The 20275-nt window shown below is 35.8% G+C and overlaps 2 protein-coding genes and 1 long non-coding RNA gene across 4 annotated transcripts in view; 1 reads left to right on the plus strand and 2 right to left on the minus strand.

Annotated features, from left to right (window-relative positions):
- FAM171B (family with sequence similarity 171 member B) overlaps window positions 1–492 on the minus strand; it is a 35635-nt gene extending 35143 nt beyond the window's left edge. Inside the window, exon 1 of the mRNA XM_035330855.1 lies at window positions 461–492. Coding sequence (XP_035186746.1) covers window positions 461–492 — 32 coding nt within the window. The remainder of the gene's footprint in view (window positions 1–460) is intronic.
- A 381-nt stretch (window positions 493–873) lies between these two features.
- On the plus strand, window positions 874–19863 carry LOC118170148. The gene is made up of 2 exons (XR_004752525.1): window positions 874–986; window positions 19689–19863. It is a non-coding gene; the product is annotated as an uncharacterized LOC118170148 (long non-coding RNA).
- Window positions 4081–20275, minus strand: part of ITGAV (integrin subunit alpha V) — a 45702-nt gene continuing 29507 nt past the window's right edge. The window contains exons 18-31 of one of the 2 annotated variants that reach the window (XR_004752509.1): window positions 18965–19102; window positions 18220–18287; window positions 17630–17777; window positions 17028–17120; window positions 16178–16257; window positions 14790–14870; window positions 13701–13806; window positions 12690–12848; window positions 11308–11421; window positions 10194–10307; window positions 9997–10104; window positions 8880–9002; window positions 6202–8503; window positions 4857–5791 (exon numbers count right to left, since the gene is read on the minus strand). Coding sequence is in view for 1 of the 2 variants with exons in the window: in XM_035332184.1 (XP_035188075.1) it covers window positions 8408–8503; window positions 8880–9002; window positions 9997–10104; window positions 10194–10307; window positions 11308–11421; window positions 12690–12848; window positions 13701–13806; window positions 14790–14870; window positions 16178–16257; window positions 17028–17120; window positions 17630–17777; window positions 18220–18287; window positions 18965–19102 (1428 nt within the window). In the remaining variant the exon portion in view is untranslated. Of the gene's footprint in view, window positions 8504–8879; window positions 9003–9996; window positions 10105–10193; window positions 10308–11307; window positions 11422–12689; window positions 12849–13700; window positions 13807–14789; window positions 14871–16177; window positions 16258–17027; window positions 17121–17629; window positions 17778–18219; window positions 18288–18964; window positions 19103–20275 lie in introns of both variants that reach the window. The other variant, XM_035332184.1, reaches the window with a different exon arrangement.

Genomic DNA, 20275 nt, shown 5'->3' on the forward strand with positions numbered 1-20275 from the left:
CACAGGTAACTAGTGATAGGACTAGAGGGAATGGCCTCAAGTTGCCCCAGGGGAGGTTCAGGTTGGAAATGAGGTGACATTTCTTCTCAGAAAGAGTGGTCAGGCACCGGAATGGGGTGCCCAGGGAGGTGGTGGAGTCACCATCCCTGGGGGTGTTCAAGGGAAGTGGTGCTTAGGGACATGGGTTAGTGGGTGACATTGGTAGGGTGAGGGTTGGACCAGATGATCCTGGAGGGCTTTTCTGACCTTAATGATTCTATGAAATATGTTAGGACCACCCGTCTGTGAATTTCTTGCCTGAGGTGATGTGAGCACCCAGGCAGTGATGTTGGACCTGCCCTTTCCTTCAGTGTAAGGGCTTTTAAAACTAGATGATGTTTTCAATGCGCTGCTTCAACAGTAAAGTTCTTTGAAAAGTGTAAAACTGTTTTAACTTCCCTTTTAACAAAATAAAAATTACCCAAATAAAATATTAATTTTACATAACAACATGTTAGGCCAAACTTTAGTTTTCAGATCTCAAAAGATTTATGTGCAGTGGAAATAATCTTTATTTTTCATAACAAACCATTAGGCCAAACTGTTGTTTTCAGATCTCAGAAGATTTATATGCAATGGAAAAAGGAGTGGAACACAATTACAAACTGTTAAAGAGCAAAACTCTTCCCATAATCAAAGGAGTAGCTGTCAGGTTACAGTGCATATTTAATATGGATTTCATACCAAAGCCAAAGAAAATTAATGTATTTTCCTTATAATTTAATGCCATTCTGTACAGTACAAGTAGTTAATTCATTAGCATTAACAATGACATCACATAGATTTGGGATTGTCACTGAAAATACAGTCTTGTCGCAGTTGCTGACAGTTTGTTGGAACCTTTTAGGACCGCTGAAAAATGACTGACTTCACCCGCTCGAGTTAGGGACAACAGCTGCTGTGGGAATTGTGCTGCACTGGGAAACGTACACCTGCCTCTACATTAGGTAGGTACTCTTTGCTACTTTTCTTTAGAGTAGTTGAATAAGTTGGTCTCCCTTTTCTTCATCAACACCAAAAAATGCATCCCACAGAAACCTGTATTCTTTTGAAGGGATCTTGACTTTAAGTAGGCAAAAGGGCACAAAAAGCAGACAAGTAAAGCCATCATTTGTCGGATTTGTAACTTTCCTCTAGCAGCTCACAAGGAGAGATTCTCTCTTTCATATAGAAAACATTTTTTCAGTGCCTGTTTGCCTAGGCTACATCCTTTCAAACACCTTCCCCTTTCAACCTTTTATCAGGGCTCTGCCAAGAAAAAGGGACTGCTTCTGCACAGCTTTTGTTATAGTTGAGATCAGTTTGGAATCCCCGTTACCTTGGGTGTTCAGAAGCAGAAAAGGAATGCAGATAAAGCTATCAAAATACTTGAAGCAATTTACTTCCCTGGTTAATGAATCTCTCTGATGAATAGGTATGTGGTATTGGGCAGGCATGGATCATGTACACATTCATTTCTAAATGTTTGCTGATTTGGGCTCTTAGAAAAAATATTAATCAAGTTTATTTGGGGAGGAATGGTTTAACGCAGTTGCAGCTACAACAATTTACATGAACAATGATGTGAATATGCACAATTACTCATTTTTACAGTTCTGAACTAAATCTGTTAAATATGTGTTAAAAGATGTTATTGAAAATGGTTCGCAAAAGTAAGTAAACTATGAAAATCAGGTGTTCGCCCTGAATTTAGGTAAATTACTGAGAAGGGACTGCATGTCTTAAAGAGTGCAAACAATTAAGACCCATTTCAAGAAAAAAATAAACTGTAATCAGGGTTATGTTTTCTTAACCAAATTTTCTTTGAAAAAGAGATGAAAACTGATGATGAGTAATTTACTTCACCTACCTGAGTATTAATTTGAGGTATACATCCAGCACTAACACCTTCAATCTTTAAAGGTAGCTCAAACACTTTTCAAATTTTGAACAGATTATAAAATATATGCACATCATTAACCACTGAAGCAATGTAATATGGCATCTGATAAAATTTCCTCAGGGACTGGAAAGCCTGTACCCAAATGAAATCAAAACAGCAACGTAGATATGCAGTTAATACATAAGCGTGGTCTGTGACGTTGTAAAGACGAGTAACATCTTTTTTGCTTCTCACATTGGGAAGTTCTATGTGACTAACGCATTTGGGTACTGCAAGCTTAGTCTTGGTGTGCTGTACATGGCTGTGAAGGGGAGGTAATGTTTCAGCACCAAAGTGGTAGCTTTGTCAGAAAGATACAGTAAAACATGGCTTCTGAAATAGCTGGTGTGACTATGAGCTTCTGACAGCACTACACAGAACTCTTCATCTGTTTGAGACAATATTTTAGAAGAGGTTCTTATCTTTTTTTTAAACCAAGTCTCGGTTTTCATCATGTTCTTAAATTACTTGAACTGGTAATTTAAAAATACAGTAATGTACTAATATTTATTAATGTATTAGTAAGTTAGAAACCCAGACAACACAAGAAAGCATACCTCAAATGGAGTTAATGAAGTTCCATTGATGTAAATAACCTCAAGATGGGGACCATCCTCTTATTTAAGGTGGTTATGGCAAATTTAAGGTGGTTATGGCAACAGGACTTGGAAAAAAAACTCTGTTCCCTTGTTGCTGTAATGATACAGCTGTTGTCACTAATTTCTCAATAGTGCATTAGTTTGGAACTGTTGAACAGATTTAGCAATCACTGTGTTGATAACTGAAGCTATCCATAACTAGACCAGAGTTGGCTGCATTGCATATTGAACAAACGCTGAGAATTGTGCTTTGACTACTGCTGTGTTGTTTTGTACACGTTAGGTTTAGCTACTGTAAAGTGACTGGAAGTAGTTAAATTATAGAAATACCACATTTTCCTGTTTTCAGTGTCCCCTTTTTTTTTGTCATTTATATTAAGTCAGCAAATCCTCTACTAGCAATCCAGGAAACTCAGTAGTTTGGAGTTTTTCCTCAACGTTTCACAAATGCAAACATTTTTATTCAAACAAATCAATGTGCAGTCAGTGGAAAATGAGTGTATGCCTTTATTGCGATGCAAAGTATATACTGTCACCTCACTCACAAAGATGGGTATGATTGTAAAGTAGACTGTAATTCTAAGATAAAATCAGTTCAATAACACAAGAAAATAAACACCACTTCTGAGAATTTTCCTAACCAAAAGGTAAGTATTGGCCATATTTCAAGTGATGTGACAGCTATAAAATCTGAACTAATTACTCGTGGTACACAGAAAATTTCTGTAGGAAAGCCATTTTTTTGTGACAAGAGAGAAATTGTGACCAGATCCTCTTTTTTTGTGATTACAAATTCTTTTGACTCGAGGTTAATACATACTGTTTTATCCAAGTAAAGCTGTATAGATATGACTTGGTTAGTAGATAACCATGGTTGCAAGTATATATTGTGAAACACTTATAGGCAAGTTAAATATATTTAAAAAAAATCTAGGGGGAAAAAAAAGAAGGAAGTCATGTTAGTGAAGAGATCTTTTATTCCAAAATCTAAACATCAAAATCAACTTAATACTTAAAATACATTTTTCAGACAGTTTATCCAATCATAGTATTTTGAAATTGAATACATATATAGAAAAATACAACCTAAAAAAAATCAAATTTGAACTCGGATGAAAATAATGCATTGAAAAGTAAATCATAGCTTAATAGCTTTCTTTTTTATATCAGTACAAAATTACTGTGCTATAATACCCACATTTTTGCAAGATTTATAATTTAACAAAAATAAGGTGACTTCAAATGTATATTGCTCTCTTTAAATGTACCTGGGACCTTGGAAATAAGTTCATAGTTACTGAAAATATTCCCATTTGTTACAAATATTTACTACATAACTAAGAAACCCAAAATGCAGCAGTCTTGTTAGTATGTTAATTTTCTGCTTGTGCAAACAATGTTATACTGATTTAATGCATGAGCAAAAAATCAATGCAAAAACTCTAATAGGATGAAATAAAATTTTACATTTTGAACTTATGTACATCATAGCAAATACCAGTTGCCTGAAAAGATTCTTTTAAGACTTAAAATGCTACATTAAATCTTCATTTACTTTTCAAAAACCAAAGATCAAGTTATTCAATCTTAATGCAGCATATTTGCCAAAGGTCATTGCATGTAATGCTAGTTTTCCTGGGTTATTATTTAAAAAAAGTTACAGACTGGTAAAAAATAGACCAAAATTCTTGATACCATAATCACATGAAACAGTAGTAGCACTACAAACTCAAACCCATTATTGTATAGTCTCTAGTCATGTTTTCCACAGAGGACTTAATATTGTACCAATTCTCAATAATTCAAGAGTTAGTAATGGATACGCTTTAGAATATACATCATGTTTCACCCAATGTGGGTGATCAAAAACTTCCTACGCCATTCATTTACCGTATCATTTTAACACACTGGTTTTGTTAATGTCCTTAAAAATATTGACCACTGCAAGTCAACAAATGCTACATCCCTTCCTAGACAAACAAAAACAGACGACTTGGCAGTGAACCAGTTCTGATCCTATTTTATTGCACTTGGGAACTAGGAGCTAAAGATTCAGTACCAAAGAGTTCAGAGACCCCTCGCATCAGCGAGAGTCAGTAGAGCCCAGCATGTAATCGCGCTCCAATGTGGCACTTTTTTGTGATAGAAGACCATTGCCAACACTAACAGGTTCTTCCCACCACAGAATTAGGCAAGCAAAAAAAAAAAAACACACCTCTTTGCTGCAATGCTCAACTGTTATGCCAACTACTTTTTAGTATGCATTTATATTTTCTTTTTATAAAATCTTTCTTTTCTTCTTCCTCATAAACAGCCAGCTGCATTGAACACAAAGGGTGCAATTCAAAGCCAGTTGCAGTGAATGTCAGGTTTGCTGTGATTTCGTTAGACTGTGGAATAGGTCTTACCCTAGACCAAAGAGAAAAACTAGATTCTCAGCATGGTAGTGCTGCTCCATTACTGTTTGAGAGGGTGTAGGAAAAGTACTGCAGGGCATATGGATAACCATCAGCAGATCTTAATGTTGCAAAAATTTAAGTGCAATACGAATCCTTCAAAGCACCAAGAACATGCTGATTATTGCTGAAATATTTTTAAAACAGCTATGAGAGTTTAGCTCAGTGTCTAATTAACCATGGACACAAATTTAGAAATCTGAAAGTCTTTGCTTGGAACATTGCATAAAGGACGGACATATGTAATAAAGTTTCTTAAAGTTTCAAGAGCATTATGTGAATCAAAGATCCACGTATGAATCAGAATTTAAATCAGAGAAAGGGGACCAGTAAAATGATAAGCTTGATGCTAACGTTTGACTTTGCAGTAATGTTTAAACCAAAGCCACCTCCACAATTTGGTAGTGTTTCACAAAAGAAATGTAAACCTATAAATTAGGATTCTCTCTTTACATTTTCTAAATATTGTCAAATATAGAACTAGATAATACGCATTTTGTAATATAAATCACCTTTTAATATGCAACATGAGATGCTGCAATAATTGCAAACTGGAAAAGTTATAGAATTTCATATTTCATTATAAAAGATATAGCACTTACAAAATGTTTTCATTGGCTAAACAATTACATAGTTGCTGATTTTATACATATAAAAACTATGCTTCTGAAACATAACTCTCAAGAGGACTAAGTCAATTATCTGTTCCTGTATTTGTTTTCTGTTTTTTAACACTTGCAGTGTGTATCATATGCGCATCAGTTGACTCAAGGACACTAATTTAATTCCAAATATACATTTTTAAAGTTTCTTTAAAAGTTTTAACATCCCTCTAAAATATTTGCTGTAAGAATACATCAACGCCTGTAAGCCACTATGAAACTTGGTGACGCAAGCGTGTATACATACATACATGTTTTCTGTATTCTTACAGCCAAATGTAGAATGCAAAATGACAAGTTTCTTGTCCCTTCCTTCAGGGAAGCATTCTGTTCAATCTCCCTGAAACACAAGTGTTGTTCTAAACTGAATTTGGGGTGTTTTCTATTTATATTCATTACAGTAACCTGTATACTCCATTTACATATGCTACTTCTCTTTTTTAATCAAACTGGAAAGTAGTGGACATGAGACAAGCAACTACTTGCTTATATTCTCTAGTAGAATGTAAGAAAATAAAAATCACTTAAATAAGTATTTTATTTGACTTCAATAAATGGAAGAAACTTTCCACAGCTACAGCAGATGTACCAATAAAATGTACCTCTTTATCCTGAAAAACAGCAAAATGAGTTTCCAGTTGCCACTGAAAATCAAGATGTAGTTAGCACTGACATCAAGAGGGCTACACTATCCCTTCCATGTCAGCTGAAGAAACCTTGACCATGATTTTTTTAAACTGATCTCCTTATAATGCCTAGACATGCAAGTAGTCTAATAAATTTCAAGTCAACACGGTGTGTACATGTAAGGAAGACACACACACAAGAATTAGAGCTACTGACCTGTCTGGCAGTTCCTTAAACCTATTAACCTACTGAGATTAAGATTGGGTAAAAGCAATTTTCTTGCACACAGATAATAAATTGACAAGGTGTGAGAACTAGAAGCCTGTGTAAGTGACAAAGTGTGTTTTATAAAGTCACATTTTGGGGCCAGGATAAAAGCGTCTCCTGAATCCTTAAGATATTACTAGTAATAATACTAGAAGTAAAGGCAAAAGTAAAACCTGGGCCACACCAAAGACCCTGAAAATTCAGTGAAACCAGAATTTTGCCCTACACTTTTCTCAAATAAAGTAATTATATCTAAACAACTTGTCTAAAATAAAAACATGTAAGTGGATAAATACGCAAGCCTAGATCTGATATACAAACTGGCCCCCCACAGCCTTTCTGCTGTCTCCCTTAATGACTCAAATACCATCACGGTTCAATAAGTAAGAATGGACTTAACAGTGAAAGCTATTTGTGAGTTTTACATCTCAGAAAGGATGCAGAAATGAGAGATGAATCAGACCATTCATTTCAGATAATTCTGGGTTTACTGGGCATTGCATTATCTATGGGTGAGATGCATCTCAAATAAAAACCACAACACAGGAAACAAAACAAAACCAAAAGTTTTCATCCTTCTAAGAGCTTGTTTACATAGAAAACACGTTGGAATAGTTACAGCAGGAACCCTTCTTTCTGTATCTGGCTGCATACAGGGAGTCTATTCTTTTTTTGGAAAAGAGGGTAAACAAATCTGATATAAGGACTCTCTGTACTAGTTTAAGTCCACTTTAAGATGTGTGCAACACAACTACACGTGGTCGCAAGCCAAATAACCACCTAATTTACAGTTACATGGCTACTGAAATGCACATAGACAATGTTCTTGTGTGCTCTCGGAAGTATATGTGGCTTCATTTTACCAAACCAATACTGAGGAAAGTAAGCTAACAATAATGTAAACCCATGGCTTGAACCCACTCAAGTTTTGGTATGTTTATAAACAAGCACTGAAATTAAATACTTAGTGTCTCTACCAGTAATGAAATGTATCAAGCATAATGAAATGTCGTGTGCTATGAAATGAAAATTGAATGAATGAAACAAAACAAGCCAACTCATCCTTCTCTTTTCAAGCCCTTTCACATTGCCAGCTATACTCTGCTTCGTTAGACAAGCTCACTGTTATCTCATGGCACGCAAGAGTGGGGCTAAAGTACTGATGAAATCTAGATTGCATCTACATACATTTGGCTGGCAGATAGCATAGTTTAAACAGTCCGTTTTACTCTATCCTGCAATTGGAGGTGGTCAACCATGGAACGCGAGAATTATTAACAGTTTCTCCAGGATGTATCAGGTATCCTGCCACACAGTATTACCTCCATTGTTTTGCCAAAAACTGAAATTCAGCCCAAATAATACACAGGCTCAACTTCAACCCCTGTGGAGGTTTGACACGCATACACAAACTATGCTCATTTTTTGTGCAACTAGCTTTCCAGAGTAAGGAAACCAAGTGTAGTGTACTAAAACTCAAATCAACTGAAGCAAAATATGCTATCTTGCAACTATCTAGCGAAGCTGTTGGCTTCAACAAATGGAGTCTGTGCAGCAGTTCACGTAAAGTTGGTCTGTGAAACAACCTACTATATCCCAATAAGCAAAATCATAGCGCTTTGTTTTACTTAAGGCTTTTCACACAAAAATCAGTGCAGACATGTTAGATTAATACAAAAAGGAGGATTTAAGTATACTGCTCTTTTGTACGTGCTGATATTTTGAGACCAGCAGCTTTGCAGTCATGAGTGTTTCTTCAGTAAGGGGGAAACCAGTATTTGTGACTAAGATGTAGGCATTTTAAAGTTTCACAATGTCTCACAGATAAAACTCTGCTTATGCTTCTGATGTTCCTTCCCCATTCTCATGTGGTTGCAGTTGTTCTCTTTCTTGTTCTTCTTGAGGTGGTCTCACACGTTTGAAAAAGCCCATCTATAATTCAGAGAAAAATGAAGGAATTGCAGCGTGACAGTCAAAATATACACACATCCTTTCTTTTTCTCTCTGCTTCTTGATCAGATTCTAACAATCCGTTACTTTTTTCTCCTCCCACTTGCTTTTTCCTTATTTTTGACCTCCAAAATCAACAAGTACTAGTTGAAAAAATTAAGCCAAGTATTTCAGCCCAATTGCAGACAACCTCTTTTATTCAACTTCTTCCTGATGAAGCTGAAACGTTTTTAGAGCTATTTAAAAGGTTAACTGATTCAGGTCATTAAGGAAATGATGCATTTCTGCAAGCTGCTGGTACTGTTTGAAGTAATACAGCACTACGCAGGAAACCAAGAACGAACAATGCAGTACTTACCCTGTACATAACAAGCACTAGGACAGCCAAAAGCAATAATCCTGCTAGGACAGCCAAAATTATAACCCACACTGGTACAGGCATAGGCTGTGGTTGAATGCCCCATGTAATATTTGTAGTAACCTAATTGGGAAAAAAAACAGTAAAACACATTTTGCACAGCAGCAGGATGGTAAGTTCATTCATGCATTTTAAGTAGTGCTTATCTTGATTCTATAATATTTTAAACCTGTGATTTAAAAGGTTTAGAAAATTTAAATAGTGACATAAAGGCTTCACTGGCCCTAATTTATTAGGATTTTCAGGATTTTTTTTCCTTCAGTCAGTGATACCATAGCAACATGTATTCTGTAACGCTTGGTGATTTTCAGTACAACAGCAGGGTTTCGGAAGCGTTTGAGAATTAGAGAAAAATAATAGAAGTGCTTTTGCTTTTCCTTTCTTTTTGCCCTAAATGGGGGAGAGGGAGATTATTTTTTTCACCTTCCTCTGGGGGGAAGGATTCAACCCCACAAGGTTTCGGGGATAAAAAGCATTTACTAACAGGCACTGGAAACCATATTCAAAAATAAATAATCACATCAGTGTGTTCCCCCCCCCCCCTTTCTTTCTTTAAAAATCTGTTATGCTATACTACCTACCAAAAACTTAATCTGGCAGCCAAACGGAGTGACCCACACGTTCCCTTCTGTTTCTACCATCTCCCTTCTCTTCAAACCTCTCTAGAGCACAGATGGTCTTTTACTTCCACACACATTGTATATGATATAATATAATCAAGGTCCATTATTCAGACTAATGCAGTAGAGTGCAATTTTCAAGTCAAATATTTCTCTAGCAACACTGACATGACCAAGAACACCAGGACTGTTCACCATCACTTCCTTTTTTCATTTTTCAGTTAAACCTTTAAAGCTACAGATACAGTAAACTCTAGTTTGAGCACAAAGTATTTTTTATACTTGATTGTGTGCGTAACAGTAATTAATATATGAATAAAATATCAGATGAAATTAGAATTAAATCAAGCCACAAACAGCTATTGAGCAATCTTTCTTTCTTCATTAATTTTGAAATAATTATTTATGTTAAATCACAATGGATATAAATGACTTACCACTGTAGAATTGTGGATGTCTTCAAAGGAAAGATTCTTATAAGGGAACTCTATAACATTGAACGAAGCAGACGATTTGAGAGAATAAGAGTGATTCTGATTTTCTTTCTGGGTAACAAAAACAAAGTTAGTGTTGTACATGGATATAAAATCACTTATCTTTCAGAGACAGGGACATACTATACCCAATCACTCACATTCATGAAAGTCTGGGTCCAAAGGCGTGACTTTAAATACAATATTGCACTCTTTCCCCTCTCCAGGTGGCCAACTTGACAGGTTATCTTTAAACAATCAGCATTTCCACAGCCCTGCGTGTAAAATAAGGAAGGATACTTGATAATATTTGGGAAGTTAATGGCCTTATTTGATTCATACACGTACTTTATTATTCTATTTACTAGGCAAAGCAACATGAGCTATTTAAGTACGTTAAATAAAACCCAATATTAAATAACTACTTGAAATATTCCGTAAGTTTGCATTCAGAGAAGTGCTGTGTAAGCCATTTCTAGGTTTTTGGAGCCCAAAGATGAAACAACTGGCAGTAGCTTTATCTACATATATATGAAAAAAATGTCTACAGTGTGGGGGACAGTTTCTAATCAATTTGTGTTATCCTCCACATCTGTTTTGATGGGAAAACTCATGGGAATTAATGTATCTATCAAAATACACTTTGTTGCATTCAATAGGAAGATTTAAAACGTGACTGACTGGCCTAACCTATAAGCAACACTTAGAATGCCAGAAGGTAGCATTTCTCAACATTTTCATTACAATCCGTAAGATAACATTGATGCAATCCCATCAGTATTTTAAGAAGAAAGCAGAGCTTTCATAACTGTGATTTTAGCTATGCTACAGATTAAAGCACTGTAAAGTTTAAGTACAACTCTCAGCAGCAAAGATGATGCAGCACTCACCTGCATCTGAGTTATCTATTGTACCCGTCTTTCTCCTAGGAACTATTGATTTTCAAATGAAGGGAACAGTGCTATACAGAAGACTGACACTGAATGAGGTGCTCAACTTGACCTTGGTTTTTAAGGACATAAAACTTAGCAGCACAAAACTGCAGGCACATGCCTCATTGGATGACTACCCTGAGGAAAACGTACACATTGGGGAGGGGGGAAAAAAAACACCCAAACCACACTCAACACATAGCTCCAGAGCATGACTTCTTGTCTGTTACCCTTTACAGAACAAGCTCTAACACATTTTCTGAAATGATTCCATGTCTCATGGATCTATACCTCTCCTTTAAAGAAACAGCATCCTGTGGACATATCGATGTTGAAAGCTTACCAAAGTATGCACATCCCCTTCAACAGCAGTTATATCCCTTCGACTGATGCGATGATCACGATTATCTTCCCTGCTAAGCGTTTCATTCTTGTCATCATCTTTAGAAGTAGAAACCTAGGATACACCAAGGAAACCCAAATAATAAGTAAATTTTAACTTCAAAGTTTACAGATATCTCTACATAAGTTACGAGGTCAAGAAAACACAGAACTTAAGAGGTTTCCCTCTTTCTATCCTAGTTAAGATTTGCAGTTCTTCAGACTCTGGTTTCACCCACAGCTGTAATTAAAACATTACTCCTGCCTTTTCCAGATCACTGGTGCCAATTTCTACTAAGATCTATCACAGAGTCTCAAGAATCTTAATTTCTCTTCAATTCAAAACTTTTTTGTGTGTGGACAGAACATAAAAATACACTTAGATTGCAGTAAAAGATATGATATTGCAATGTTTTAAGTATTTTACCTCAACGTTTCAAATTTTTAACTCTGAAAAGAAATACTAGCATGGTATTTACATACCATATACCACTGTGCATGTGTGCAGACACCTAGAAAGAATCTTTTAGGAGGGTCTTGAAAAAGTATACAGTAAGTTGAAGAAATTATTTCAGCATTTCCTTAAAAATTCCCAATGGAAAATTGAAATTTGCATGTGACACTAGGCATAGCCATGCCAATTGTCTCCTAAATAGGAAATGCATATGAGAAAACTTACAAGAGATGCAAGTTTTTACATTTTTACAAATGGCATTGCAAAGCACAAGAAAATTGTATTTACATATACACTCAAAAGTTGGTTTCTGATCAAAGATACACAAGTATTCTTTATTGTTCTATACAGTGAATATCTTCCCTACATCTTCTTATACATACATTTGCTTAAGTTCTTCTAAAACTGATTTTTGCTACTCATTCCAAGTTGTCTTAACATTCAGCTTTGTACTCTTGACAAAAATAGGCTTATTTTTTTTTAAATCGAGGGTTTCTTTGCTTGCTCCAACCTGAGAAAAATGAGTTTCTTCTGTTCTAGTCTAGCCAAATTACTTGGTTTGTTGGTGACAAAAGGATATTCTCAAGTCCCATCAAGACAGCCCTATGAAACTAGGTGGGACTTTTGGCCTAGGATAAGTAAGTTCGTAACAGAAAAAAATAAAGCAATATTCTTGCAGGAAATAAAACCTAGGAAATTTACATCAACAGCCCTGATGTTTTTAGAACGTTTTTAAAACCATGTTCAACATAATTCCATTGCTTGGAATTTCATTTGCATTGCAAATTGGAATTTCATTGCATTTCATTGGATTTTGGTATTTTTAAGAGTCTTTCTAAATAAACAAACATACTGCATTCCACTCAAGCAAAAAGAAAAGTCCCACTTACCTTAATTTTCAGTGGATTGATCTCCATATCAGAAGTGCAGTTCATGGGACCATCAATGTCATACTGAACAATATACAACAGTGTGTAGTTTTTATATTTGTAAGGCCACTGCAGAGTCATCATCACCTTGCTGAAAGCACTTGGGCCATTATTTCTCAGCTGATTATAAAAAGAAAAACAGATGTCATAAACCTTCTTGGTCAATGCACACACAGCAGTTAGTTTATATTTGAGCCACAAATAATAGTGACATGAAGACCCTTACCCTCAACAATAGCATCAACAACTTTACATAAAAATGTTAACTAAACTTCAGTCCCTCAGCAGGCAAGACTTAAAATTATTTCTGTAATTTGATAAAAAATACTTCCAAGAGAAGCTCTATGGCATTTTTTTTTGCCCTGACGAAATGTAGTTTTTGTTGCATGTTATATGAATCACAGCCGCTGTGCACATTTCAGCCAAGACACTCCGAGCACAGATACACATGCCCATCAGTTTCTTTAGATAAATGGTCTCTTATAAGTTATAGAACTTCAAATAATTATTCACAGAGCTCTCAGTTTTGTTTAATTAAACAATCTAGATTAAAGCTGCGATCATTGTTTAAGGAGGTTTTAAATACTTAAAATTTTTCACAGCAGAAGACTTCCACAATGAGTCAAAAGAATTGGAATACTAATAAGGATACTGAATAATTTACAACCATGAGTCATTTTCTGAGCTCAGGGTACTTCATATATTTTAGCTAGATTTCAAAGGGCTAGAAAATCTTATAGACAGTAAAAGGTGTAATGATGTAAAAAAAAAAGTCTTGTACTTGTCCACTCCTGTTACACTAATTGCAGGCATTCTGACCCTTCTTGCACATATCAATTATTGACCCAGCATAATAAGGTCTGTGTTTCTATGCAAGAACAAACTAAGATAATTTACTCTAGCCAAAAGAGACACCAAAGAGTTTCTCTTGATCACAGAACTATGTCCTTGAAATCAATAGTAATGGCATACCTCGTAGATATGCTGAACTAGAGGCCCTATATCATCTTCCGTTTCTGGATTCTCCTTGGGCTGCCAATTTGCAATAGGAAGGAATATGTGGTCAGGAGACGACACACTAAACAGTGAAGCAAACAAGTAGTTACAATCAAGTGTGAAACATTACATGAATTTCCCTATAACATCTCAAAAATTCAAGGTGCCTAAAACCTGCAATTTTTCATTCTCTGTATTTAAAATAAACAGAAAAAGCAGAGGATGAGTGGCTTGCATATTAAATGTTTGATTTTCTTCTCTATGTGAAAAGATGGAACATGTAGTTAGTGACATTTTTTCCTGTCCTAAACTTTGGATTCACCCTACAACATTTAGTAAAGCATTAAAAGAATTAAGATCTACACGTCACCAAGAAAACATAGCGTGAAATGTTCCACTAATGAGTAATACTGATGATGTAGAGACTTAGTAGTCATAAGAATAATTCAACATGCACTGAAAAGAGTAAAGCTAGCAATAATGCTTTTCAGTGATTCTCCACCCCTGCTCTCCCAAATACTAATCAAATTAGACCACAGTAATGAATATAATGAAAATTTAATAACATGATGATTCAGAAAGCTGAGTTAACTGGCTAAGCAAGAGGACTGTATAGCTTTTCGTTATGAAGTATATATCTCTAATAAGTAGGCAATGGAGGTGAAGTCATTACAATATTAATATTACGCTTAAGACTGAAGAAGGTGAAGCAAGCTTATCTTTACAGCAAGCTTCTGAACCTTGGTTTTTAGAAAAGGTTTGTGGAGGAAGAAAGTGATATAGAGAAATGTCTAACTGTAAAAATGAGGCGTGATTCTCCCCCCTCCCCCCAAACATAACTAACAAATGAAACAAAACACCAATTTTTAGGAATTCATTTTGTAATTAAGGTTTGAAAGTCCAAAGAGCTGCTAGAAAACCATACTTTTTTATGCTAAAAAATTCTGTATGGCTTTCTGAAAGTGAACATAAGCAGACCTGAAAGTTTATTAAATTATCAAGAAACAAACATACAAAGCTTATTTGAGAAAAAAAAATATGTATTAAAATAGTATCAGTGCATACCCTCTAATTTCAACAGCTGCTGAAATGGCGAGATCGGCTTGGTAGAATGCTACTGGACTTAAGTTGTCATACAGATTAGAACTGAAAAAAAAGTTAATTTCTTAAATAAAATGAATCAAGTATTCAACATTTTTCAAACAACTGCATGCAACATCACAACACAACTCTCAAGTAATTGTAGAAAAGGAAAATATAATAAAAAATAAACAGCACATTCCAGCGAGGCCTGCCTTTCACACACACCAGTCCCAGCCTCAGCACAGGGAGAAGTAAATAAAGGAAACAAAGCTTGTGCTGACTATGCTCCTTAGCTGCCATGCCTAAGAAAATGCTGAGTAACATCAACTATATAGCCAGCAAAGCCTAAAGCTCCTCTTCAGGACACCTGCTTTGCCTAGAGAGTTGGCCTCGACCTAGTCCCAAGGCAGAAAAGCTACTTTTGCCTACCCCTCTGTGCCGCCAGGACAGCTGACTAGCTGATGGAGAAGAGGGAGAAAATTGAATAGACAGCTGTGTGAGATCAAAGAGATTTAATGCTGCCATGGCCTTTGATCAGTATGGCAAACCCCTGTATCATTAAAATAGAATGTATCATTAAAATAGAATGCCAGGCTTAAAGTTATTTAATTCTTGTAGATGAAAAATGCATGTGCATGAGAATAATTTATTTGCAGCATAGGAAAAATGAAACCCTTATATGGTGGAGGAAAAAAAAAAGCTTCCGATCACATCTCCAAATCTGAAGTATTTCCAGTAAATATACATTCATATTTATATATCACATTTATATGAAAGTACTTAAAATTAAAAGCACATTACTGTTCTGTTCAATTTTTTAGACTCTTATGCTGGCTACAGTACAGCACATAAAATGGTCCATTGCATATTGCATCTGCTAAAGCCATGATATGAATTGCCTCTTCTAGAAGCCTTAGACCTCTCATTCTCAAAATACATAAAATTTGAAACTCTCTTTTTGCATCAGAAGGAATTTAGTGTCCAAACATTAGTTCTATAACAAAGCTAGAATCCCAAAACAAAAATTGTTCTGTGGCACCACAACAGCATGCAGGTACAAAAATACAAGGTCTGTCTTGAAACACTTCAGATGTTTTTGTTCCTCAGTATTAAAACAGCAATATTTCACTTGTGCCATTACCTGTGTAAAACGTAGCAAAAGAACCCGCATTCAAATATGAAACCGGTTTCCTACTTTGTCCCTACATTTTAAAAACATGAATCATAGAAGAATGTCTGTATTTTTTTAAACATTACCAGTCAAAAAGCCATAGATTTAATCCAGAGTGAACCTACAACCGCTCAGTTTGCGGTCTATATACCTCGCACGTGATCTACCAGGTGACATGCAAATTCACAGATTACCATACCTTCGTATTTGCAAGTCAAACTTCACGGAGGTATCCATTTCAGACTGCTGGTGCACGCTGAAGCGCAGGCCAGCTAATAGCTTCAGGAAAAAAAAAAATCACCACGGTTCAGTGGAAGCACAATAAAACACAAGATAAAAGCTTCTTAATACTTTTATACTACAATAAAATTGCTTGAGGCATGTGGTCATCTAGAGAACACATACAGAAGAGCCAAATAAAATTGTGCAGTTCATCACAACAGTAAACATACCCTTCTCTACAGATTACAGCTGGTGCATCGCTGCCATAAACCAGAACTATATAGCGTACATCATGCTCGCCCCCTTGCTTCAGCCATTTTTAGGTAAAATTGAGCCTCCATGTGTGTTGCAAAAACTACCGTAGTCTGAACAACAGGGCACCGGTTAACAGTTCAAAATTCACAAGTTCACAATGTTTGTTCTAATCAGTGCATGGCAGTTGCTTCAATGTTTTAGAAACAGCATTTACTCGTGTGTTAAGAGGTCTCTTAGAATAAAACACTGTCAGAAGTGTTTCTAGCTGTGACTGATTTTTACTCTATTTCCTCAGAAAACTAAACCTGTTATGTGCTATCTTAGTATCTGCTAGGTCCCACTAACAGTTTTTGAATTATTCTAGTTTCAGCTACATTTGATATAAGTGCAGAGGTCTCACATAGACAAAACCCTCAAACTTCACAAAGTTAGACAGAAGCACTATTACTTTTCCATTAAGAGAAAGGTGTATTACGAGTTAGCTCTTTATTATATACTAAAAAAAGTCAGTATTAGATAAATCTAAAGACAAACCCATGAGAGACTGAAACACCTGTTGGGCCAAACCTTACCTTAGTTCCTGCTTTCATGGGATTTCCCAGGTCACAAACCACCATGCGAGTTTGATTCTCAGTTTTAAATGCACATGACAGTCTTGCTAAAGCCTGCAAAAAAATAGGAAGAAATATTACCAAATGTCTTCCTTTACCTCTTGACATTGGTATGAAATTCTGGAGAAGAGCACTAGGTATGCCACAAATTTTAATGCAGTTTCTCAGACCTAACATAATCACTAGACCAACTTAATAAAATCTGAATATTGAAGTCTGCACGGAGACATATTTCTGATATGAGGCAGATGTCCTTTCAAGGTTCTCAAAGAAAAAATTCAGCACTCTTACGTTGGGTAGCACTGATGATTTCTGTGACATAAAGCACTTGATTCTTTAAAACGTACATCAAGAAGCTCTGACAATCAGGCAAGGGTTAGAACTCACTGCAGGGAAGATGGATTGCAAGGCCAAATAACATGAAGATTGACTCCCTTAGCTCCTCTGAGACCTCTTGTTGAGTATCAGATTTTGGGTACATCCACAAAACAAGAGGCGTATCATGTCTGATAAGCCACATCAGAAAGGTCTTCAGTGGCAGAGGCAAAAAGAGGACATTTTACCTCATTGTTACGAACAACACCAATGAAATCTGCCTGGGGAGGAACGATGACAAAGAGTTCTGCTTCATAGGCTCCTTCCCCTTGATTCTGAGCATTGACGATTAGTGTCAAGGGATTGTCATCACCAATATAGATCTTCTTCTGATCACTGAAAAAAATGTGTAAAAATTAGTTCTGCATTCAGGTCTCTACATATATTGCATTTAACTAACTCAAAGAAACCAGGCATTCAGAAATTGTGTAAAGACATTAGAGAAATCCAGAGGCAGTACGTATGCTTCAAGAATATCAAGAGAGCACTGCACTATCTTTAAAAGAAAAACATGACTATAATCACCAACAAAAAACAGAGCAAATACATGCTGTTTTAATATATGTTAATACAAATATATGCGGTTTTATAAGGTTTTTTAAAATGAAATCTGCAATAAACCACAAAACCTGGCACTTTTTTTTTTTGACTGAGAGCAAACAATTATAAACAATTTTATTTTATTTTTTTATTAACAAAAGCATTGCAAGCTCTCAAACTTTATAAATCAAGTGGGGCCATTAGCTTTTCCTGCACCACTTTTCTCATAATTAGTTACCTTTCTACTGAAACCTCCAGCTTCGGTTTGCAGATATTGTCATCACCACAATCCAGCAAAATATGTGCCTATGCAAAAATCAAAAGTATATTGATTTAATAATCCCTAAATCTCTAACACACGTTTCCAGTAACGTTGTTTTAACACTGAATCAAAAAGCCTGCCACAGTCCTTGATGTTCCTGGCAGTTCCCGGACTAATGCCTACAGGTCTTCATCCTCTTGGATTACTTTGAATAATCTGTTTGTCTTGAGCTGCACCTCCACTATCCACTTTTGAAAGAAGTGTAAAGACTTTATACAAAAGGGCAAAAACAGAAAAACTATCACCCTACGGGAGCTATAAACAGATAAAATACATGGAGCAGCACAGTATGTGGAATGGATGAAATACGCCAACGCTTCAAGGATAACATCTCCAGTACTGCTATTAACTTCTATTCTTCAGAGAACTGTTACACTGCCTGGGTGAAAAACAGAAGTCTAGTGCTAAAGAATAACACTGTCTGGGTAAAAAAGAAGTCCACTGCTAAGGCATAATGTGTCAAAATTTGCTACAGAGAGAAGGAAAAAAAGGAGAAGAGAAACATACAAGTCCGATCAAAAGTTCCAGAACCCAGAGACTAAAGCCTAAATGTATATTTTTGTATCCTCATTTTTCAGAAGTGCTAGGATGAATGTAGTAAGTGTTGAAAGCTGAAAATACATTCTGTGTTCTCACATCACAGATTGTGTCAGAAATATACCTGTCTGCTCATGTTAGCAGGAGTGAATTGGTTGAGGATAGGATGCAATCCTGTTGCATCTGCAGCTGTTCTGTAATCCAGACGATATTCCATAAAAACAGTAATGGGAGTTAGTTTGTCTCTAAATTCAGATTCATCCTGAGGAAACCAAAGATTTGAATTACAATTAAAGCATGTAAAGAAAACAAATACGAACTATCCCTGGTTAACAGTCATCCCAACAACAATATTGACCAGTATTTTTGTTTATTGGTCTTACTTCCTTGTGGTAGGAAAGAAAAAGCCGAAACATTAAAATATCTGAGCTCTGTTCAGACTAGAAAATTGCAGAGAACCTGCAATGTTAACTTTGGGCAATTTTGGTATTAACACGCCTGTTTTATAAATGTAGAACTAGAGCATACGGAAGAATCAAGTCAAAGAAGCTCAGAAGCAAGGGGCTTAGAGCCTGTACATTGCCACTCTTTCCTACCAGACAAAAAATCTGTATGCCGCTAAACATCCCTCAAAGATATTCATCTTTGGGCTTTCTAAAAATGTTCCTTTGCACTTGGATTCATTGATTTTCATGCTTTTCAAATCATTCAGTTTATTAAGTTTTGTTCTTGTCTTTCAGAGTATTTACAAACTCTTTGTTTTACATTAGCCACCTATTCTATCAGTGTAAAATCTGCTTCATTATTCTTGTTTCCAAAAATACTGAAAATTACTGAACCTAGAACAGTTCATTACAAGACCTTTACTTCAGAAGTTGTCTTCTTTGGACAGAAGCCTGGTGGAAACTCTTCCTGATGTTTTCCAGCTACTTTTACATCCAATTGAAGGTCATCTTGTATCATGTTTTGTTACTTTCCATATGAGAATGTCAGGAAGAAAAGTAATAAAGTTTGCCAACACTACGACCTGGGGTCTTTATTTCCATCCATTTACGTGTCCTCAATGAATCCTTAATGATTACCACTATTTTTATATTTATTTTTTGTTGTATTTGAGGGACAGAGAGGGTTAAGCATTGTTTACACTTAATTTATAAGTACGCAGTGGTAAATCTGGGCTGAATCTAGTTTACATAGCTACACTTTCAGCTTTCTTTCCTTTTTTTCAGGCTGTTTCTTCTACTGGGTCACACATTTTATTGATTTAGCACCCGTTCAAATTTGTAAGGACTGAACCAAAGACTGACAAGGAGCCAAGAGTATTTCAGCCTTCTCTGGCGCCTCTTGTATTTGCTGATCTTTGCTTTTTAGTTGCAGATCCATATTTTTCTTCATTTCTTTTACCTCCAAGATAGAAGCACAAACTCCACTTATT

Source organism: Oxyura jamaicensis, chromosome 7 (genome assembly GCF_011077185.1).
Source record: "Oxyura jamaicensis isolate SHBP4307 breed ruddy duck chromosome 7, BPBGC_Ojam_1.0, whole genome shotgun sequence".
Lineage (NCBI taxonomy): Eukaryota > Metazoa > Chordata > Aves > Anseriformes > Anatidae > Oxyura > Oxyura jamaicensis.